This window comes from Berghia stephanieae, chromosome 13 (genome assembly GCF_034508935.2).
Source record: "Berghia stephanieae isolate SIO BIC M18660-M18661 chromosome 13, UCSD_Bste_1.3, whole genome shotgun sequence".
Taxonomy (NCBI): domain Eukaryota; kingdom Metazoa; phylum Mollusca; class Gastropoda; order Nudibranchia; family Aeolidiidae; genus Berghia; species Berghia stephanieae.
Window position 1 is genome coordinate 31,239,325 of NC_088372.1, and position 24,905 is coordinate 31,264,229.

Sequence of the window (24,905 nt, forward strand, 5' to 3'; positions counted from 1 at the left end):
CAAAGACAGAAAGCATGTTGGAAAACAGATATAAGGGGATAGAAGACACAGTATGTACCTCCCTGCCCACTATGGGAGGTCAGGATCCCCACCCAGATTATTACAGTATAATTTTCAGTTGGCTAGGGCTATTGGTCAGTACTGACTCCCAGGCGCTAGCACATGCGGGTCAGTACTGACGAACAGACGCCAGTGCCTGGAGGTCAGTACTGACCAACAACCTCTCTTCGATCTGTGCCACTGCCCACCATTGATCAGCACTGACGAACATCGGACCTGTTCGTCAGTGCAAAGACCTCTTCGCACTTATTCGTCACTTCCTAAAGTATACCATTAAAAAAACAAAACAATTAAAATTCCAGGCTCTCAGGCCAACTTATCCGATGGCACACAGTAACACTTGGTCACTAAGATAAGTTTGATTTCTAACGCGTTAGATGCCGTTGGGGCAACGATATGACTCGTTATTTCAAGCCACCATAAGATTCTTTTTTATTTTATGTTGTCCATTCTATTTCTTTGGGTTTTTGTTGTTGTTGTTTGTTTTTTTTTAAATTGTTTTTTTCCCCCCGTATATTTTCGTTATAGCTTAATTTAAAGAAAAATAGAGGAAAATGTGTTATATAATATTTCCTGTTACGATTCTTTTATAATACTTCGTCCATTCTATTGATGAGGATTTTTTTAAATTATTTTTTTTTGTCATGCTAAATAATAATAATAACAATAATAATAATAATAATAATAATAATAATAATAATAATAATAATAATAATTAATAATAATAATAATAATAATAATAATAATGATAATAAATATAACGGAAAGGAGGAGAAACTTGATAACGAATAGATTATTCTATTTTTGGGCAGCGTGGCTCAGCGGTACGGTCTTTGCTTCGTACCCGAAAGGTACCGAGTTCGATCAACCGCCGCCGCTGCCCTGTGTGACCTTGAGCTAGTCACCTCGCCCTAGCTCGACTTGTGGCGCTGAACTGCGGCTGATGCCTAGGTTATTCCAGCCTTCTCTTGGTATAGACCCTAGATACAAATTTTCCATGAATAAAGGGAATTTTATTTTATTTATTTATTATTATTATTATAAGAATACTGAAAATAACTGAACTTGTGAACGCAGTTTTAAAGTCCGGCTACTTAAATCGTAACACCGACTATAAGACGTGGGTGGGAGATAAAAGACATATTAGTGGTGGTGGTAGTAGTAGTAGTAGTAGTAGTAGTAGTAGTAGTAGTAGTAGTATGTAGTAGTAGTATTAGTAGTAGTAGTAGTAGTAGTATTAGTAGTAGCAGTAGTGGTAGTAGTAGTTAGTAGTAGAAAGCTGTAGTGAAACTGGAGGGGGCGAGGTGAAAAAGTCACGGCGGAGGTGGGCGGGGGGGGGGGGGGGGGGGGGGGGTTGTTGGATGAGCGAAGGTCGAATCTTCGCGAAGGAAATACGAACGGTCGGATGGCGATGTGATAGTAAAGTGGAATATAGATAGATAGAAAAGAGGGGAGAGAAGGAAAAAAAAAAGGGGGGGGGGGGCCGGACCGGTAGAGGGGGGGAATTGAGAGAGAGAGAGAGAGAGAGAGAGAGAGAGAGAGAGAGAGAGAGAGTAGTAGTAGTATGAACAGTAGTAGTAGTAGTAGTAGTAGTAGTAGTAGTAGTAGTAGTAGTAGTAGTGGTAGTAGTAGTAGTAGTAGTAGTAGTAGTAGTAGTAGTAGTAGTAGTAGAAGTAGTAGTGGTGGTGGTGTAGTAGTAGTAGTGTAGTAGTAGTAGTAGTAGTAGTAGTAGTAGTAGTAGTGGTGGTAGAAGTAGTAGTAGTAGTATGTAGCAGCAGCAGTAGCTGTAGTGCGCAGTAAGAGCGCAGTGGTTATGAATATGGGTGACGTTGACATCGAAAGGCTCAAGATAGTATTGATAGAGTGGTTGCTCAGCGGATACGAAGTGGAGGTTAGTGGTGGTCAATCTGGAGTGAGTCGCGTGGAGTCAGCGTTCCAAAGACTTGATCAGGTGAGTTCCCTAAGTCGGCGGGTGGAGTGTCCGAATGGCAAAAACTAACCAACACACACACACAACACACAACACGCTGTACATCGCAGTAGTCCGGCAGATTGAAGTGTCTGCACAGTTCGATATGTCGCGCAAGTGCTGCACGAATCTGTCACCCAGCCTCTTTCCGGTCTCACCAACGTAAGCAATCCCACACAGAGAGCACGTAATCGCATAGTTATCTATCTATATTCCACTTTACTATCACATCGCCAACCATCCGACCGTTCGTATTTCCTTCGCGAAGATTCGACCTTCGTTCATTCAACACCCCCCCCCCTCCCAACCCCACCTCCGCCGTGACTTTTTCACCTCGCCCCCTACTGTTTCACTACAGCTTTCTACTACTTACTACTACTACTACTACTATCACTACTGCTACTACTATTACTACTACTACTACTACCACCACTTATATGTCTTTTATCTTCCATTATTTTCTGGAAGGTTCTGTTCCCTGACGCTGACCTTTTCTTATCAATCATTCACCCCCCTGGGGCACCCTATCCTCTACCCACGCTAACATTTCATTCATACTGCAACCACCATTGAGTACAGACGATACAAGTTATTTTTCATTATATTTTATTTGTTTTCCACGTTTATTTGTGTATTGTTGTGCTGATGAAGGGTTTGTACCCGAAACGTCCATTGTCTGTTTTGTTCCCATACGAAGCCTTTCATTTTCACTCTTTCGTCAGTATTTTACGATCACCGGCTTCAGGCAGCCCTTACCGTTTTCTACTTTTCCTGTCTCAGTAAGATGCGAGCAAGCCGAATTTCAAATGACTGGAATGAAGAAAGACGAGACAATGAAAGAGCTTTCACTTTCAGTTCTGGCGCCACGCATCAGTGCAGTGAGCATGCGCGTTGGATGAACCGAAATATAGGGCTTCCAGTTTGGCGTTTCAACACCAAATTTGGTCTTTTTCTCAGGATTTGACAATTTCACTTGTTTAATTAATTGATATATTTATTAAACAAATCTCACTCTCACGTAAACCGACAAAAAAATTTAGTGAAAACAAGGGCTTCCCTGCGACTAGTATGGGACAGGAATTGCTGATTTATTTGTCGTAGAGCAAGTTATTTTTTAAAATGGCATTTTTCCATAATTTTGGTACCGTCAACGCCCGTGGCCAGGTCAGAACTGACCAATTGGCATCAGTACTAGTAATAACAAGATATGAAGTGAATAGAAAAGTGCCAGAAGACAATAGAGAATAAAAATTTTTCGCGGCGGTGGTGGGGTTTGAACCTGCGACCTTATTGGTACGACAACTCCGCCTGGCAGGTGAGAGCGTGGCTCTACCGTGTGAGCTATCCACGAACACAAAAATATTCGTTTCAAACTCAAAGTCATTACTAGATCCCTCTCTCACCCACTTCTTGAGACCGCCGATTCGTTCGTACACCACCATCGCGAATAATTTTGACCAGCAGTTAAGCTTAATAGCCAATATTCTCAACACAAACATATAACATAGAAACGATTGAGACATTGAGTATGCTCCGGTGTATGGGGTGAATTTTTAATTCAGAAAAGTGAGTGGAGCAGGCACTTATGTTGGTAACAACAAGATATGAAGTGAATAGAAAAGTGCCAGAAGACAATAGAGAATAAAAATTTTTCGCGGCGGTGGTGGGGTTTGAACCTGCGACCTTATTGGTACGACAACTCCGCCTGGCAGGTGAGAGCGTGGCTCTACCGTGTGAGCTATCCACGAACACAAAAATATTCGTTTCAAACTCAAAGTCATTACTAGATCCCTCTCTCACCCACTTCTTGAGACCGCCGATTCGTTCGTACACCACCATCGCGAATAATTTTGACCAGCAGTTAAGCTTAATAGCCAATATTCTCAACACAAACATATAACATAGAAACGATTGAGACATTGAGTATGCTCCGGTGTATGGGGTGAATTTTTAATTCAGAAAAGTGAGTGGAGCAGGCACTTATGTTGGTAACAACAAGATATGAAGTGAATAGAAAAGTGCCAGAAGACAATAGAGAATAAAAATTTTTCGCGGCGGTGGTGGGGTTTGAACCTGCGACCTTATTGGTACGACAACTCCGCCTGGCAGGTGAGAGCGTGGCTCTACCGTGTGAGCTATCCACGAACACAAAAATATTCGTTTCAAACTCAAAGTCATTACTAGATCCCTCTCTCACCCACTTCTTGAGACCGCCGATTCGTTCGTACACCACCATCGCGAATAATTTTGACCAGCAGTTAAGCTTAATAGCCAATATTCTCAACACAAACATATAACATAGAAACGATTGAGACATTGAGTATGCTCCGGTGTATGGGGTGAATTTTTAATTCAGAAAAGTGAGTGGAGCAGGCACTTATGTTGGTAACAACAAGATATGAAGTGAATAGAAAAGTGCCAGAAGACAATAGAGAATAAAAATTTTTCGCGGCGGTGGTGGGGTTTGAACCTGCGACCTTATTGGTACGACAACTCCGCCTGGCAGGTGAGAGCGTGGCTCTACCGTGTGAGCTATCCACGAACACAAAAATATTCGTTTCAAACTCAAAGTCATTACTAGATCCCTCTCTCACCCACTTCTTGAGACCGCCGATTCGTTCGTACACCACCATCGCGAATAATTTTGACCAGCAGTTAAGCTTAATAGCCAATATTCTCAACACAAACATATAACATAGAAACGATTGAGACATTGGGTATGCTCCGGTGTATGGGGTGAATTTTTAATTCAGAAAAGTGAGTGGAGCAGGCACTTATGTTGGTAACAACAAGATATGAAGTGAATAGAAAAGTGCCAGAAGACAATAGAGAATAAAAATTTTTTTCGCGGCGGTGGTGGGGTTTGAACCTGCGACCTTATTGGTACGACAACTCCGCCTGGCAGGTGAGAGCGTGGCTCTACCGTGTGAGCTATCCACGAACACAAAAATATTCGTTTCAAACTCAAAGTCATTACTAGATCCCTCTCTCACCACTTCTTGAGACCGCCGATTCGTTCGTACACCACCATCGCGAATAATTTTGACCAGCAGTTAAGCTTAATAGCCAATATTCTCAACACAAACATATAACATAGAAACGATTGAGACATTGAGTATGCTCCGGTGTATGGGGTGAATTTTTAATTCAGAAAAGTGAGTGGAGCAGGCACTTATGTTGGTAACAACAAGATATGAAGTGAATAGAAAAGTGCCAGAAGACAATAGAGAATAAAAATTTTTTCGCGGCGGTGGTGGGGTTTGAACCTGCGACCTTATTGGTACGACAACTCCGCCTGGCAGGTGAGAGCGTGGCTCTACCGTGTGAGCTATCCACGAACACAAAAATATTCGTTTCAAACTCAAAGTCATTACTAGATCCCTCTCTCACCCACTTCTTGAGACCGCCGATTCGTTCGTACACCACCATCGCGAATAATTTTGACCAGCAGTTAAGCTTAATAGCCAATATTCTCAACACAAACATATAACATAGAAACGATTGAGACATTGAGTATGCTCCGGTGTATGGGGTGAATTTTTAATTCAGAAAAGTGAGTGGAGCAGGCACTTATGTTGGTAACAACAAGATATGAAGTGAAGGGTTTTTTACCCGAAAAAGTCCATTGCTGTTTTGTTCCCCTACAAGCCCCTTTTATTTTCACTCTTTCGTATAAATTTTTCGGGTTTAAACCCGGGTTCAGGCAGCCCTTACCGTTTTCTACTTTTTTCCGTCTTTAGTAAGAAAGGGGAGCAAGCCGAATTTCAAAAGACTGGAATGAAGAAAGGAAAAGGGGCAATGAAAGAGCTTTTTACATCGAAAAGGCTCAAAGATAGTATTGACTAAGAGGTGGTTGCTCAGCGGGATACGAAGTGGAGGTTAGTGGTGGTCAATCCTGGAGTTGAGTCCGCGTGGAGTCAGCGTTCCCAACGACTTGATCAGGTGAGTTTCCCTAAGTCGGCGGGTGGAAGTGTCCGAATGGCAAAAACTAAACACACACACACACACACACACACACACACACACACGCTGTACATCGCAGTAGTCCGGCAGATTGAAGTGTCTGCACAGTTCGATATGTCGCGCAAGTGCTGCACGAATCTGTCACCCAGCCTCTTTCCGGTCTCACCAACGTAAGCAATCCCACACAGAGAGCACGTAATCGCATAGTTATCTATCTATATTCCACTTTACTATCACATCGCACACCATCCGACCGTTCGTATTTCCTTCGCGAAGATTCGACCTTCGTTCATTCAACACCCACCCCCCCCTCCCAACCCCACCTCCGCCGTGACTTTTTTCACCTCGCCCCCTACTGTTTCACTACAGCTTTCTACTACTTACTACTACTACTACTACTATCACTACTGCTACTACTATTACTACTACTACTACTACCACCACTTATATGTCTTTTATCTTCCATTATTTTCTGGAAGGTTCTGTTCCCTGACGCTGACCTTTTCTTATCAATCATTCACCCCCTGGGGCACCCTATCCTCTACCCACGCTAACATTTCATTCATACTGCAACCACCATTGAGTACAGACGATACAAGTTATTTTTCATTATATTTTATTTGTTTTCCACGTTTATTTGTGTATTGTTGTGCTGATGAAGGGTTTGTACCCGAAACGTCCATTGTCTGTTTTGTTCCCATACGAAGCCTTTCATTTTCACTCTTTCGTCAGTATTTTACGATCACCGGCTTCAGGCAGCCCTTACCGTTTTCTACTTTTCCTGTCTCAGTAAGATGCGAGCAAGCCGAATTTCAAATGACTGGAATGAAGAAAGACGAGACAATGAAAGAGCTTTCACTTTCAGTTCTGGCGCCACGCATCAGTGCAGTGAGCATGCGCGTTGGATGAACCGAAATATAGGGCTTCCAGTTTGGCGTTTCAACACCAAATTTGGTCTTTTTCTCAGGATTTGACAATTTCACTTGTTTAATTAATTGATATATTTATTAAACAAATCTCACTCTCACGTAAACCGACAAAAAAATTTAGTGAAAACAAGGGCTTCCCTGCGACTAGTATGGGACAGGAATGCTGATTTATTTGTCGTAGAGCAAGTTATTTTTTAAAATGGCATTTTTCCATAATTTTGGTACCGTCAACGCCCGTGGCCAGGTCAGAACTGACCAATTGGCATCAGTACTAGTAATAACAAGATATGAAGTGAATAGAAAAGTGCCAGAAGACAATAGAGAATAAAAATTTTTCGCGGCGGTGGTGGGGTTTGAACCTGCGACCTTATTGGTACGACAACTCCGCCTGGCAGGTGAGAGCGTGGCTCTACCGTGTGAGCTATCCACGAAACACAAAAATATTCGTTTCAAACTCAAAGTCATTACTAGATCCCTCTCTCACCCACTTCTTGAGACCGCCGATTCGTTCGTACACCACCATCGCGAATAATTTTGACCAGCAGTTAAGCTTAATAGCCAATATTCTCAACACAAACATATAACATAGAAACGATTGAGACATTGAGTATGCTCCGGTGTATGGGGTGAATTTTTAATTCAGAAAAGTGAGTGGAGCAGGCACTTATGTTGGTAACAACAAGATATGAAGTGAATAGAAAAGTGCCAGAAGACAATAGAGAATAAAAATTTTTCGCGGCGGTGGTGGGGTTTGAACCTGCGACCTTATTGGTACGACAACTCCGCCTGGCAGGTGAGAGCGTGGCTCTACCGTGTGAGCTATCCACGAACACAAAATATTCGTTTCAAACTCAAAGTCATTACTAGATCCCTCTCTCACCCACTTCTTGAGACCGCCGATTCGTTCGTACACCACCATCGCGAATAATTTTGACCAGCAGTTAAGCTTAATAGCCAATATTCTCAACACAAACATATAACATAGAAACGATTGAGACATTGAGTATGCTCCGGTGTATGGGGTGAATTTTTAATTCAGAAAAGTGAGTGGAGCAGGCACTTATGTTGGTAACAACAAGATATGAAGTGAATAGAAAAGTGCCAGAAGACAATAGAGAATAAAAATTTTTCGCGGCGGTGGTGGGGTTTGAACCTGCGACCTTATTGGTACGACAACTCCGCCTGGCAGGTGAGAGCGTGGCTCTACCGTGTGAGCTATCCACGAACACAAAAATATTCGTTTCAAACTCAAAGTCATTACTAGATCCCTCTCTCACCCACTTCTTGAGACCGCCGATTCGTTCGTACACCACCATCGCGAATAATTTTGACCAGCAGTTAAGCTTAATAGCCAATATTCTCAACACAAACATATAACATAGAAACGATTGAGACATTGAGTATGCTCCGGTGTATGGGGTGAATTTTTAATTCAGAAAAGTGAGTGGAGCAGGCACTTATGTTGGTAACAACAAGATATGAAGTGAATAGAAAAGTGCCAGAAGACAATAGAGAATAAAAATTTTCGCGGCGGTGGTGGGGTTTGAACCTGCGACCTTATTGGTACGACAACTCCGCCTGGCAGGTGAGAGCGTGGCTCTACCGTGTGAGCTATCCACGAACACAAAAATATTCGTTTCAAACTCAAAGTCATTACTAGATCCCTCTCTCACCCACTTCTTGAGACCGCCGATTCGTTCGTACACCACCATCGCGAATAATTTTGACCAGCAGTTAAGCTTAATAGCCAATATTCTCAACACAAACATATAACATAGAAACGATTGAGACATTGGGTATGCTCCGGTGTATGGGGTGAATTTTTAATTCAGAAAAGTGAGTGGAGCAGGCACTTATGTTGGTAACAACAAGATATGAAGTGAATAGAAAAGTGCCAGAAGACAATAGAGAATAAAAATTTTTTCGCGGCGGTGGTGGGGTTTGAACCTGCGACCTTATTGGTACGACAACTCCGCCTGGCAGGTGAGAGCGTGGCTCTACCGTGTGAGCTATCCACGAACACAAAAATATTCGTTTCAAACTCAAAGTCATTACTAGATCCCTCTCTCACCCACTTCTTGAGACCGCCGATTCGTTCGTACACCACCATCGCGAATAATTTTGACCAGCAGTTAAGCTTAATAGCCAATATTCTCAACACAAACATATAACATAGAAACGATTGAGACATTGAGTATGCTCCGGTGTATGGGGTGAATTTTTAATTCAGAAAAGTGAGTGGAGCAGGCACTTATGTTGGTAACAACAAGATATGAAGTGAATAGAAAAGTGCCAGAAGACAATAGAGAATAAAAATTTTTCGCGGCGGTGGTGGGGTTTGAACCTGCGACCTTATTGGTACGACAACTCCGCCTGGCAGGTGAGAGCGTGGCTCTACCGTGTGAGCTATCCACGAACACAAAAATATTCGTTTCAAACTCAAAGTCATTACTAGATCCCTCTCTCACCCACTTCTTGAGACCGCCGATTCGTTCGTACACCACCATCGCGAATAATTTTGACCAGCAGTTAAGCTTAATAGCCAATATTCTCAACACAAACATATAACATAGAAACGATTGAGACATTGAGTATGCTCCGGTGTATGGGGTGAATTTTTAATTCAGAAAAGTGAGTGGAGCAGGCACTTATGTTGGTAACAACAAGATATGAAGTGAATAGAAAAGTGCCAGAAGACAATAGAGAATAAAAATTTTTCGCGGCGGTGGTGGGGTTTGAACCTGCGACCTTATTGGTACGACAACTCCGCCTGGCAGGTGAGAGCGTGGCTCTACCGTGTGAGCTATCCACGAACACAAAAATATTCGTTTCAAACTCAAAGTCATTACTAGATCCCTCTCTCACCCACTTCTTGAGACCGCCGATTCGTTCGTACACCACCATCGCGAATAATTTTGACCAGCAGTTAAGCTTAATAGCCAATATTCTCAACACAAACATATAACATAGAAACGATTGAGACATTGAGTATGCTCCGGTGTATGGGGTGAATTTTTAATTCAGAAAAGTGAGTGGAGCAGGCACTTATGTTGGTAACAACAAGATATGAAGTGAATAGAAAAGTGCCAGAAGACAATAGAGAATAAAAATTTTTCGCGGCGGTGGTGGGGTTTGAACCTGCGACCTTATTGGTACGACAACTCCGACAACAAAAAAAAAAATTTTATTCTCTATTGTCTTCTGGCACTTTTCTATTCACTTCATATCTTGTTGTTACCAACATAAGTGCCTGCTCCACTCACTTTTCTGAATTAAAAATTCACCCCATACACCGGAGCATACTCAATGTCTCAATCGTTTCTATGTTATATGTTTGTGTTGAGAATATTGGCTATTAAGCTTAACTGCTGGTCAAAATTATTCGCGATGGTGGTGTACGAACGAATCGGCGGTCTCAAGAAGTGGGTGAGAGAGGGATCTAGTAATGACTTTGAGTTTGAAACGAATATTTTTGTGTTCGTGGATAGCTCACACGGTAGAGCCACGCTCTCACCTGCCAGGCGGAGTTGTCGTACCAATAAGGTCGCAGGTTCAAACCCCACCACCGCCGCGAAAAATTTTTATTCTCTATTGTCTTCTGGCACTTTTCTATTCACTTCATATCTTGTTGTTACCAACATAAGTGCCTGCTCCACTCACTTTTCTGAATTAAAAAGTACTAGTAATAGTATTAGTCAGTACTGACCCCCAGACGCCGGTGCCACTGACCCGCAGGTGCCAGCGCCTGGGGGTCAGTACTGACGAATAGCCACTCCGTTTTCAGTTTGTGATTAGATTTAGCACAGTATTGGGGATAATAACTTGTGTCATGGAAAATGTTATTTTAAGTTTTTTTTTAAATTAACGGAGTCAAGCCTTGGAATATAACATTTCTAACTTGAATTCTAATTATTATTCTTATTTTTCTTGTGCTTTCCATAAGCTCAGGCTTAATGTTACGCCATGAATATTTCATCGTTAAGTTTTAAATGTAATTGTTATCATATCGAGTAAGGTCGTAAAAACTGGCCGTCAAATGTGTACCAAAAAAACAAAAAACAAAAAACAACAACAACAACAACAACAACAAAAAAACAAATAAAACAAAACAAAAACAAACAACCAAACAAAACACACACAAAAAAATCCCAAACAAAGTAAACAAAGCAAATAAAATTATAAAACCCCAAACATCCTCCCAGCAAAATAAAAAAAAAAAAAGCAAAACAAAACAATACAAAAAAAAGCAAAAAAAAAAAAAAAAAAAAAATCACTGAAAATAATGCCCCCCCCCCCCTCCCCCCCTCCCCACCTCACCCGAGATTTTATGCCATTAAATTTGTTTAAAAAGTCAAATTCCACAAATACAAGTCGCGTTTATAAAAGACAGTATTGCTTAGTCTTAAGATCCGAGTGAAATTCTACCTGTGATTAAAAGCCCGAAGAACTAATCAGGAATTCTGACAAAATTAACTGATCAATGAAATAATTACTGCTTCTTTTACTTCTACTTCTACGACGAAATGCGCACTCACGTGCAGGATGTTAGTATTAAACCAGAAACGACGCTCAATACCCGACCAAACAAGCAAACAATATAATAAATATGTAGACTACTACAGCTATTACTGTGTCCATCCATGAGAGATGTTACGGTGCGAACTAAGAGTTTCGTCGTTTGTGGTTGCGTCAGCTTTTTTTTGTTCTAATGTTGAAGGTTAATCGTGAAGTGGTAGCCATCGTAAAGTTATATAGCCTGACAAAATGCCAGTCTTTTGCCACAAAAGAAAACAAATCGTGAGTTGTATTCAATAGTTAAACCAATGAAATAACTTGTTTCCTTGAGCTCTACTAACGACAACTCACAAGACGCTACACAAACCTAAAAAATGACGTCAAACTGCCGTCCTAGAGGGTTCTTATGTCAGGCTTTATGTTAACGATGGTCAAACACGACATGGAAGGATTGTGTGTGTTCTCGGAGTCTTTTCTCTTCCCCAGGCAGGTGACGTTCCGACGTCACTGCAAAATTTAAGTCTCCCTCTCTCTCTCTCTGGGTGGGGACTTCTGACCTCCAATGGTGAGCAGGAGGACATTTGCTAGGTCTTCTGTCACTCTCTATCTGTTATCCGAGTTGCTCTCTGACATTGTCTTAGAATGAGATTACTTGGTTTGTTCTGTTGTATAAGTATAAGTTATGGAAGTTGATTTTTCTTCTTGATAAATCTTCTGTTATGTACTGCACTATTTTTTATTTGTTAGTTTTGAATATCAGGTTTTGCAAACATTTGAGTGTGTTCCACTTGGTGGGATCCTTTGCTTGTGTCTGGATGGACTTTTAGATGATCTCAAAGAAAGCAAATTGATAGTTTGCTCTTGGAATCTACGTCCAACCCATATTTGCTTTCCCCTTTGTCTTACATATTCTTGGATGCTTTGATTGTAAATCTAGATTATTATTTTTTACTATTCCATCTTCTGTCTTTTTACTGGCGCTGAAATGACCTAAATGTCTCGCAAACGCCGTAAAACCATTAAAAACAAACAGACAAACAAGCAAACCTCTCTCTCTCTCTCTCTCTCTCTCTCTCTCTCTCTCTCTCTCTCTCTCTCTCTCTCTCTCTCTCTCTCTCTCTCTTTATTTTTCAAAAAATTCCCAATACAAACTATTTTAATAAATAATAAATGTGAACATTCATATAGAGCATTTCCATGAGCTTACCGTGCTCAATGCCACTCACAACGCTTTTATTCTCCTAGCAGGCCGTGTAGAACAAAAGACACATCACGGGTACTATAATGTTTGTGATCATTGTCAACCATCTGGCCTTGACCACAATATAAACCCGTTGTGGCAATACTAACTAGACACCGTATTGTTAAGCTACTGATGCCGTATTTACGTATTTGGAAACTGTTTTCTTTTTGTCTTTTCTTTGATACTATGGCAATAAAGTGTGTCTCCTTCTCCTGCATAGAAATTACAGTGGAACTCATGTATAACAGGTCTGGATATAACAGGTAAATTACAGGGAAGCCCGTGTATGACTGGTCCAGAAATAACAGATAAATTACAGGGAAACCCGTGTATAATAGGCCCGGATATAACAAATATATAAATTACAATGGAACCCATGTATGGCTGGTCCAGATATAACAGATAAATTACAGGGAAGCCCGTGTATAATAGGTCCGGATATAACAAATATATAAATTACAATGGAACCCATGTATGACTGGTCCAGATATAACAGATAAATTACAGGGAAGCCCATGTATAATAGGCCCGGATATAACAAATATATAAATTACAATGGAACCCATGTATGGCTGGTCCAGATATAACAGATAAATTACAGGGAAGCCCGTGTATAATAGGTCCGGATATAACAAATATATAAATTACAATGGAACCCATGTATGACTGGTCCAGATATAACAGATAAATTACAGGGAAGCCCGTGTATAATAGGTCCGGATATAACAAATATATAAATTACAATGGAACCCATGTATGACTGGTCCAGATATAACAGATAAATTACAGGGAAGCCCATGTATAATAGGTCCGGATATAACAAATAAATTACTTATCGCTTCTTAGTTCATTATTATGGACTGTAAAAACAAAGCAAAGATTGTTCAGGTGTCAATAATTTATTTGCATTCAACATTCCATAAAAGCTTTGTACAAATATATAATCAAGCAGCATGATGGAAAATAAAGATTTAAGATCAATTTTTTAATATTTTTTTCCCATCTCATAAAATAAAATATATTATACTGTATTCAATTTCGTGTATAGTAATGGAAATAAGGTTTTAAAATTTATCACAGATTTAATGGACGGATTTCATTTTTTTTTTAAATGTTGATAGTTCTTTATTGCAAACACCTCTTTTAATAAACTAAATATACCTCAATAACATTTTCAATTCCCTTCTTTCAGTATAAGAGACAACACATATTATGATGTTTCATTTTTATGCAATTAATAGGGTTCAGATTTATTTGTTTCTATATGATGTATTCATTAAAAAAAAAAAAAAACCACCACAACCCTGACGATCAATTTTATAATATATTCAACTCAAATAATCGCCACTTTTTTTCATAATAATAAAAAAGGGGAATATGATATCCTCCCTTTTATATTTGTTATTATCAGTATATGATGATAGAGATCAGTTGTATTCATCCATTTGTGGATAAATTGTGACCCATCGTCTCAAAACGGTATTCTGTCGGAACGAACCACATGCTTAAAAGCCGAATTTAATGTTAAACTGGTCAAAAATATAAATTGTTGGCATTCGCACCATAAAATATGGTCACCATTCACCTCAATAAATCATATAAACTCAAAACAAGTCTAATATTTCTGGCTATAAATTAAATTTTCAAAATCTTAACAAACCCGACTAAATACCGTTTTGAGGCGAATGGTCACAATTTATTCCTTTAATATATTTTCTTGTAAATTAAAATCTATTGTGGCAGGTCATAATCGACCTCATAAAAGTTTTAATTCCAAAAGTTAAAAGGTGTCCAAAATTATATCAAGGTCTTTCTGGGCAAGTTTATCTATTGTCGATGTTAAGTTTTGTATACTTTGTCTTTTCAAAAACATTAAGTAGCGTTTATGACGGAGAAAGGTTTAATGACAGTAAAGAGCCGATACATTAAATTTCAAAATCAAGATTTAATTGATCGGTTTAAAGGACAAGTGGGATATTTTGTTTTGAACAAAACTTACTTGAAATCAGTTTTTAACAAAATATATAATATGAGACCTTATATGTTTCAAGATCATTCATTTAAAAAAAAAGATTGTATGGTTTAACACGAGGCACTGACATTGTGTGCTGACAGAAACTTGGCTTGGACTTCTTTTGTTGTCAAAGTTAGTAGATAAAGCAAACAGATGAACTTTGAAAAAAAAATTATCAGATATCCTCATTGTCCTTTAAAGTCCCTCCAATTGGACATTGATTTCAAGAAAAAAAAAATCTTCTAAAAATTCCCCATCTACTCGAAAAGTTTGATGCTGCCTGAACTCGAAATCACCAGATCTTGTTGTTTTGATGTTGCTGTTTCGCCTGTTGCCTCTTGCTTGTCACTTTTGGTCGAATGATTATGTTTCTGCAATTAAAACAATCAATTTTTGTTTTCTAAAATATTGACGAGTCTTAAAAATCATGCACAGTAATAATATAGTAAAGGTCTCAATGACGAAACATGAAATAAGCAATGAAAGAGAAAAAAAAAATCCATTTGAAATTATGCTGTTTTTTTTTTTCATCTAGAGTCTCCCCAGGTTTTTCACAAAATATTGTATGTAGTGCAAAAGGTATTTCAAGTCTCATTAATAAGGCAATATGAAACATTTTAGTTCGATTCTTGAGATTCAAAATATTATTTTCCTGCATAAAACGGTAAAATATAAAAGGCAGAAATTGTCCAAGTAAAATTAGGGATATATTCTCCAATGTTTTTCAAAGACTGAAACGGAAAATAGATTACATCTCCATAATTTAATTTTGTAAATATTTTTGAAATAAAAAAATTAAAACAAAATTCAGCTGCTTTTTAAATTTCAATTTTCTAATGCACAAATTTTCGCTCAATTCTTCCACCAGATGGTCTTTCCTTTGTTTTCTTTAGTTCATATATAAACCCATCGACGCTTCCTACTACAAAACTACAGACATTAAGGAAGGCTTAAGTTTTTAGATGAATTTTTTTTCTCGTGTTCTTCTTAGCTTTACCTGGCGATAATGTATCATACAAATCTTCCTTACTTTAACCTAAATTTTCTCAATAAAAATTCTGACTATCTGCCAACCTAAACATCTACCTATTTACCTACCGATAATACTGGTGATTCCATCGTGCTATCATCTTTCTTTATGACTCAGTTGTGGGCTGATCCGTTGTAGTAGCGTCGCCTGATGGAAATCAAATCAAAGAACACATGAATGAACGTAATGAATTTGAAATAAAAAGACCCACAAACATAATAGGCCTGTGCACATTATTTTGGTAATTGAAAATCTTCTTTAAAAGTGAAACAAATTCACAATTAATAGCTAATTTGATTTAAAAACTTTTCTCGGATAGTTTTCATTCATCACAAAAATAGTCACATCACCAATAAGCCTGTCTTGAATAATTATAAAACACGTCTTATAATAAACTATTTATTTCATTAAAGGAAAATTATTAATACAAATCACACACCAAAACGTATCAGAAATATTTTTAACTATCAAAAGTTAACATATTTCAATTAAAGATCTTAAGTTCATTATGTAATCATTTATATAACCGTATCATAGGTTTGAATTATGATTATATTTGTTTTCTTATGTAAATAATACATAAAAAAAAGATAGAGAGAAACTTGGAAACAAAAAGGGATACCAGAAAATCATGGAAATTCATCAAACAAATCAAGATTCCAACCAAATGCTGCTTCATAAGCAATAAATTCAATGCACACAAAATTGACCCAACAAAGCATTTAAAAATTGGCTTTTTGAATGAAACCCATTTCAATTGTTAAGCAGATTTTGAAGCTTTTATCCAAAATTATAATAATAATAATAATATATTATTATTATTATTATTATTATTATTATTATTATTAATAATAATAATAATAATAATAATAATAATAATAATAATAATAATAGTAATAATAATAATAATAATAATAATAATAATAATATAATAATAATAATAATAATAATAATAATAATAAATAATAATAATAAAAAAACAATAATAAAGTAAAAAAAAAAATAATAAAAAAAAAAATAATAATATAATATAATATATAATAATAATAATAATAATAATAATAATAATAATAATAATTAATAATAATAATAATAATAATAATATAATAATAATAATAATAATAATAATAATAATAATAATAATAATAATAATAATAATAATAATCCTCATTTTTTTCGAAATTTTGACGAGATTTAAATTAAGTAAAAATACTTTGACTAGGATTTTGACTTTCTGAAGAGAAATTTTCCTCGCATTGCATCGATTTGAGTGAACGTTTCCCAGAACAAAGCAAAAATCCTTATACATTTATCTAATTACAAATTTTGTTGATGGAAGTAATAATAACAATAGTCAAAGGGAATGGAAGCTTAAATTTCATTAACAAACACAGATGGTGTGGACGTTTCGGGTTTCCCCTTTGTCAAAAAAAACAAACAACACGATTAATGAAACACTCAAGACGAATGAGAGATGGGTGGATGGTGTAGGGTCCCACTCACTCATTCGTCTTTTGTGTTTCATTAATCGTGTTTCATCTGTGTTTGTTAATTAACCCTTTCCTTACCATCCACAGGAAAATCGTCACATTCATTACGATGCAACCAACAATTTTCTCATTCTGATTTCTCTTATACACCACAAAATGTATAGAAATGCTTTGATTACAGCGATAAATACCAAACACTGTGTTGTAAGCTCATTTTGCTGAACAATATTCTGTATAGAATGCACTTCTTACTATTTTGTTTGAGTAAGAAAAGTCTATTTTTGTGTTGGGTGGGTGTGAAGTTTTGGGGGAAATTCTAAAAATAGCTGGTAAGGAGAGGGTTAAATCGAAGCTTCAATTCCACTTGACTGTCGTTATCTATAAATAAATCCATCTGAGCAATTAGGTGTATTTTTGCATTGTTTTGATACATGCTATAACTACAAGTTAAAAAAAATCTGAACAAGATCTCAATTAAAAAGACGATTTTTAAAATCACGAAAAAGAATGAGACTAGAAAAATTAAATTAGACTTAATAAGGTGCTGTACAAAAATGATATGATAAAGTCAGTTTAAAAATAATAAGGTAGTGCCTATGAGAATATCGTGTGAGTCCAGAAATATTGATGGAGATTATATCAAAAATCAAAATATACCTGAATCATAATCATGTTAAACAACATAAACTTGTTAAGTAAATATAAAGAGGGTACGACAAAAAAAAAAGCATAATGTTTATTTATAATTGATCGCGTGATCTCATTTTCACTTTCGCCAATCATTGCTTTCTTAGATGCAACTTCTGGAAGTCAAGAAACAGCCAACAATAAAAGTAGCCGCTGTTATCAACATCTATAAAATCAAATTCTTGTTCTTCGTGTTAAATTGCTTAAATTTGAACCTGTTCACAAAAATAGATATTTTTCATAGCAAAATTATGGTTATCAAAAACAAAAATAACACCAAAAACAAAACAAAACAAAGACAAACAAACAAAACAAAAAGGTGTAAATTGAATTTTAAAATAAGCGGATAATGGCAAGGGGTAAAGAAAGCTTGGCATGTGTTTTTTTTTTCTCTCTGGATTTTACTGGCAAGAAGCATAACCGGGTTTTTTTAATGGCTGAACTGGGATCGTATTTGACTGTTAGCTTAGAAATCAGATTGACTATTCGTAGCTCAGAGGATTTGGCGTCACAAACCAGGTTCGATGCGTGTTAACACTGGAGCGGAGGTGGTCAGATAAAAATATAGTTTAAGTAAGGCCCGAACCCGACTAAAATTGTGTCTAAATCCAACATTTCTGGTTTAAACTATTCGGACAGTATAATATTGCAACTTATTTCACATAATATTTTTTAAAAAATAACAGAATTATTTTCCATCCACTTATTCTTTTTTTTTTTATCTTACCATATTCAATAGCATATATCATATCCAAGTATGACTATACCTTGGTATGCATTTTAGAAATTCTCTCATAGTATAGCACTCTCTAAGAAATTAAATTATATAGGAATGACGCTTTCCTTCGTCGATTTTTAAGAATAGGATTTTCTTCTTTCTGGGGTGTTGATCAGAATTTAAAATACAAAACAGACAGCACAGATAATATTTAGCTATCTCCCAAAGTGCGCAATCACATTATTATAGAAATTAAAGAAAACTCAGATTAGGTATAAAATAAAATAATCAGAGGAAAAATAAGGGTAAAAAATCATATCTAATTTGATGTGAAACATCTTAGACATGAATAATATCGAGATAGATGAATTATCTTAAAAGTCAAGTTTACAAAACAAGGATTATATTAAAGATTAACTTGGTAGTACGGTGAAATTATTGGTTGCAAAAAGAAAAAAAGAAAAAAAAAGAAGGAAAACCAGCGGGTAAAAGATATAAGATAAAGGGATCATAAGGGATATTCAAAAAATGCTCAAAACTTTGAGAGTTTTAGCATTAAGTAACAAAATGGTGCAACCCTATGACAACAGGAGATTAATATTTTGTAAAGTTTGTGACTATAGTGTTTGCCATAAAAATATTCATCTTAATACCATTTAAAAAAAAGTTTTAATCTAATCAGCTTGATAAATCAACTTATGTAGGATATCAGGAAACCTTGTCCAGATCAATGAATGTTGCGCGACTGGGGCAACAAAATATAAATTGCAAACACTTCACTTTATTCTTTTTTTATAATATCATGACAGCGCTTGGACTATTGTTATTCAATTGCTTTTGTCCTTTCTTCTTTTAAAATTTTAATTCTAGTTCAAGTCATGCGAGAAGAATATTGGCAAAAGCTGCCCTTGCTGCCTATTATGAGACGTTTTCATAAATTAACATCTTAACTCACTCAACCCTAACACCGACTATTTCCGCCGCTTACCTCGGTTACTTTTATCCCATGCCTATTTATTACATTATTCTGAGACAAATTATAGGCGTAGTATCAAAGTTTATGTTTTTAGTTTTTGCATGTTAATGGTAGTTGAATAAAACTATATATGTACATGATCATTTTTAATACATTTTTTCTCCAATTTTGAAAAGTAGCAAAATCTCTAGGTTTGACTGAGTTAAGATGGCAGTTGTTATTTATTTTATCAAATCAGAGAAGGCTTTCACTTGATGACAATGATACATTCAGTAGTTTTTTAATGTGATTAGAATCGACACAATTATGACATTTTGAAAAAATATATCTAATCACATTGACTGGCATATTTTTACAAATCATTAATTATCACAGGGGACTTAAAACCTTGAAATGAAGATTGAGTTGTTTTTAATTGGCTTTCCTCGCGATGAGGTTATTATTATAATTCATATTGCAAGTTGCCAATCAATAAACACACAATTGTGTATTTCAATTTTAAAAAATTGTCAAAAATATGTAGAATTACTTTGTTCTCTTCCTTAAGCTATGGAATTCATATGCAACTATTGTATCGTTATTTTTGAACCAAAATATGAGTTTTCTTTTTGGAAAATAAATGAAAGAAAAGTTGCTCTTTTCTGAGCCAGAATATGAAAAAAAATGAAGTCGAATGATGGTATACGGTTATCAAGTTTGTTGTTGTCTCATAAATGTAAAGTCTTCATAAAAACACATTCAAGATTATACTGTATTCATGTTTGCATATGCAACAAAAAGCAGATGGCCGAAACATTTCCTTTTTTAACAGCTGTAAAGCTTAACACCCGCCAAAAAAAAAAAAAAAGATAAAAAGAATGTGATACGAAATCACCAAACAATATAATATAATTAGTAAAACGTTATAAATATTATCGAAAATAAAAAGGGAAGGTTGGGTGAGGAGATGACAATATTGGTTAAAATATATGAAGGTAGAAAAATAAAATACCCAAAGGTCACAATTTAAAAGCTAAACAATTATCAATAGGAACAGCTCTAGTGAACCTAATTCTTTAAAATATGACAACCTCCGAGATGCTCCGGTTGAAAATAGTTTTCACTTTTATATTATGCCACACAGATATAAAAATATTTGTAAAAACCGGGTTACAACAAAGATAAGGAACGTGACTGTGTTATATATACCCTTAACATTGTCTTCTTCCTTCTTTTCTGAGCTTTCTTTGTTTCCATCTTCTTTTGTTTCTTCTGTAGTTTGAGAGTCAGCTTTCACCTCTCCTTCCTCTCCACTTTTTTGTTCTTCTTCTGCTTTAGGCTCCTCGCCTTTCACCTCTGGTTCTTCGGTTTTCGTCACAGGTTCCTCCGCTTTAGTCTCAGGTTCCTCCGATTTAGTCATGGGTTCCTCTGCTTTAGTCTCAGGTTCCTCCGCTTTAGTCTCAGGTTCCTCTGCTTTAGTCTCAGGTTCCTCTGCTTTAGTCTGGGGTTCCTTTGCTTTAGTCTCTGGTTCCTCTGCTTTAGTCTCAGGTTCCTCTGCTTTAGTCTCAGGTTCCTCTGCTTTAGTCTCAGGTTCCTCTGCTTTAGTCTCAGGTTCCTCTGCTTTAGTCTGGGGTTCCTCTGCTTTAGTCTCTGGTTCCTCTGCTTTAGTCTCTGGTTCCTCTGCTTTAGTCTCGGGCTCTTCAGCTTTCGTCTCTGGTTCTTCAGTTTTTGTCTCTTGTTCTTCAGCTTTTGTTTCGGGTTCTTCTTCTTTTGCTTGTTGTTCTTCTTTTTTCTCCTCCTCGCCACCTTCTTTCACTTCATCTGTAGACTTAGCGTTGTCTTCTGAGATTGAAGATTTTGTGATTGCTGTTAGACTTAATGAACTCATTATTATTCAACAATACATTAATACAACATTTTTCATGCATAACATTCAACTACTTAAACACACAGCACACATGCTCTGCTAAATTGTGTTAGTAAACTGTCAGCTTAACAATCCAGTCCTCTCAACAGAACCCCCCCCCCCCCTAATTTTCAATCTGAATATATTTTCAAGAGTTAGGTTGAAAAAAGTGCTGTAATTTGCTAAAATATTCCTTTTCAAAAACAAACACAAAACATGTAGTCATTTTATCAATTGTAAAAGGCGTCTATTATTTCAAATTTAATTTGCTGCGACAACTGAAGTAAATATGGATATATATATAAAGCCCATTTGCACTCAGTGCATTTGTTAATGCTTCATTTAATTTGTTCCTCCAGCAGACCAGATGGGACCAAACTTCCATTCTAAACAATACAACAAGGTGCCTGTCAGTACAATCAATCAATATCCCTCAATGCTAATGGCCAGGTACTCATTCACACCTGAGTCGAGTGAGATAATGCTAACCTAATGACACGTGATCATGGCCAGACTTTTTATAAAGTGACAACCATCTGGTCACAGATCATACTTAACAATGCTTGAATTGTGGTACGGAGGAAACACAGGAGCGATGAGCCATCGAAGCCACAACTCGACTTTTGTCCGTCTATATTTTATTTAATATAAGTTTTTGCGTATTGCATTTTCTTCAAACCCTATGAGATAAACAAAGATATACATTGAAGAATCCATCTTTTTTTTGTGATCGTGAGGCACCAGCTTTTTTATCATTAAGTTCTACTGTACAACATAACTAATTTTGAAACATTGAAAAGGAAAAAAAGTACACATTTTATCGTGCAAAAAGAAACAAAAAATCAAAGACATTCTCTTTTAGAATTATACTTTCAATGAATTAATTATGTGCTTGTCTTAAACTCATACAAAATATATTCTGTAATATTACAATTCCATTTGATAATTATAATTTGAAAATGTCCATTAAAAGGTTATTAAAAAAAACAACATCTTTTTAAAAGCCATGCAACTTTTATCATTTACGAATCCAAAGTCAATATCTAGAGAGAGACAGAATGTGAATGTGAATGATGAACAATTATGTTGGTTATATTTTGCAAGAGCTAAAGGTATATTTACTAACTAAAGGAAACGTTACAAATTTTATGAGACTGATAGACTGTAACACCAATGGTAAGGAAATTATGGCTTTCATGTGGGGAGAGTGAAGAGATGAAGAATAAGAGAGAGAGAGAGAGAGAGAGAGAGAGAGATGGAGAGGGATAGACAGATAGATAGATAGATAGATAGATAGAGAGAGAGAGAGAGAGAGAGAGAGAGAGAGAGATGGAGAGGGATAGATAGACAGACAGATAGATAGATAGATATATATATATATATATATATATATATATATATATGTATATATATATATATATATATATAAATATATATATATATATATATATATATATATATATATATATATACATATAAATGAAGAGAGAGAGAGAGAGAGAGAGAGAGAGAGAGAGAGAGAGAGAGAGAGAGAGATGTGATTTATTAATTATGTGGAGAACACAAAGACCAGTGAACAAAGAAAGCAATGGCTAACATTGCCACACGAAGTGAGTGACTACTAGCTATAACAAAAACCACGGGAAACCTTAAATTAAACCCCTTGATTTATCACCAAAACCTCTCAATATCACAAATATCTCCCAAGCAATATCTTATCTTTGACAAAATTAATCCCTATGTTTATCGCTAACCCACCATTTTACTTTTATCATAGAACATGGTATAAATTGGGACATTTCCTTATTCTCAAGACAAAATTTATATGGTAGATAAGGTTCTTATCAGCAAAAACAAAATTCACTAAAATGAATTTTCACAAATACATCATAAGACTTTTAAATAATTAACCCTGTAAGTCCAATCTGCCTGAAAAGTCCCAAAATGTATTTTTAACCCCCCCCCCCCCCCACCACCCTCCCCATAAAAAAAAACACAAAAAAACCCTGAATACTATTTTAGTCAATCATCTTACCCGTGGTTGTGTCTCCTGCAGTTGTCTCGCCTTCTGTTGCGGTTGCAGTTGGCTCATCTTGGGTGACGTCACCAGCTGTCGTGTCTCCCGCAGTGACGTCTGCTTGTGTTTCGTCTGCCTGCGTTACATCCCCTTGTGTTTCATCAGCCGTTTGTTCCATAGTTGTGTCTGCTACTGTTGTGTCTCCTAAAGTGAAAAGAGTAAAAAGTAAATATAAATAAACAAAAAAATAATTTTAATGAATAAATTAATCATAAATAGTTAAATATAAAGAAAGAAGGGGACAAAATTAGTAAAAAAAATAATGAATATATGAACAGATAAACAAATGAATTAATATTATTTGATTAATAAAGAAATCTATACAGTTTTGTTCACTTCATCTTTTCTCTCAATTTTCATAATAATGTTTATTGCAAAAAAAAAAATAAAAAAATAAAAGAAGAATCACTAACATCTATTATTTTCAAAACCTATTCATAGTTTTCAAGATTTTGCTTATGATCAGTTGATATAATAAATTTGTGACATAATCTGATATAAATTTTAAATATGATGATGACTCCATTTCCAGGGAGACAACTTGCAATGCCTTTGTCCAAGTGGTAGAAAAAAAAAAGATCTTCAATTCATGACTCGTAGTGTCTTAAAAATGGCAGTTAATTAACACACTCAACCCTAACACTGACTATATCCGTAATTTACCCGGGTTACTTTTACCCCATGCCAATTTATTACATTTTTACGAGACAAATTATAGGCGTAGTATCAAAGCTAATGTTTTTAATTTTTACATGTTAATAATGATAATTGAATAAAACTATCTATGTACATGCTCATTTTTAATACATTTTTTTCCAATTTTGAAAGCAGCAAAAATCTATAAGATTGAGTGAGTTAATAAAACCTTTGATTCGTGAAATTCTTTATAAACCATTTTGTTGTTGTGTGGTCCTTGATGTTTTCTAATTGTTATTCAGAGGGCTGTTAATCCCGTTTGTTATTTAGGACAATTTTTTACACAACTGATACGTTTTTATTCAAATGTGCTTAAAGATTGCGTGCGTGCAGTGTTCATGCCATTGAATTACTAAAATATGTCAAATGTTCTCTATCTAATCAATTATAAGTTATTGGTAAAATAAATCTATAGAATGTATATTAGGATCGTTATTTTGGCCTATTGTCATTAAATTTGCATAGTGACTTGGCCAAGGCTGATCAGACCCCATCTCACAAGTCATAAATTGTGTCACTTGGGACTATGATTCAGGCACTTGCAAAGTGGACGATGTAGTGATTTCTACAAAACTTCCAATGTATGAAAATGGGGCTACAAATGAAGTCTCATCAGTAAAAAATTACATTGCTAATGTCAGAATTTTTTATGG

General features: G+C 36.1%; 1 protein-coding gene across 6 annotated transcripts in view; it reads right to left on the reverse strand.

Moving 5' to 3' along the window:
• Positions 1–13,562: 13,562 nt before the first annotated feature.
• LOC144959345 (thioredoxin domain-containing protein 6-like) overlaps positions 13,563–24,905 on the reverse strand; it is a 43,631-nt gene continuing 32,288 nt past the window's right edge. For 3 of the 6 annotated variants that reach the window (XM_078891913.1, XM_078891911.1, XM_078891912.1), the window contains 4 exons: positions 23,515–23,700; positions 20,783–21,415; positions 15,792–15,870; positions 13,563–15,064 (listed from right to left, as the gene is read on the reverse strand). In XM_078891913.1, coding sequence (XP_078748039.1) covers positions 15,830–15,870; positions 20,783–21,415; positions 23,515–23,700 — 860 coding nt within the window. In that variant the 3' untranslated portion in view covers positions 13,563–15,064; positions 15,792–15,829. The remainder of the gene's footprint in view (positions 15,065–15,791; positions 15,871–20,782; positions 21,416–23,514; positions 23,701–24,905) is intronic. The other 3 variants (XM_078891916.1, XM_078891914.1, XM_078891915.1) reach the window with 1 other exon arrangement.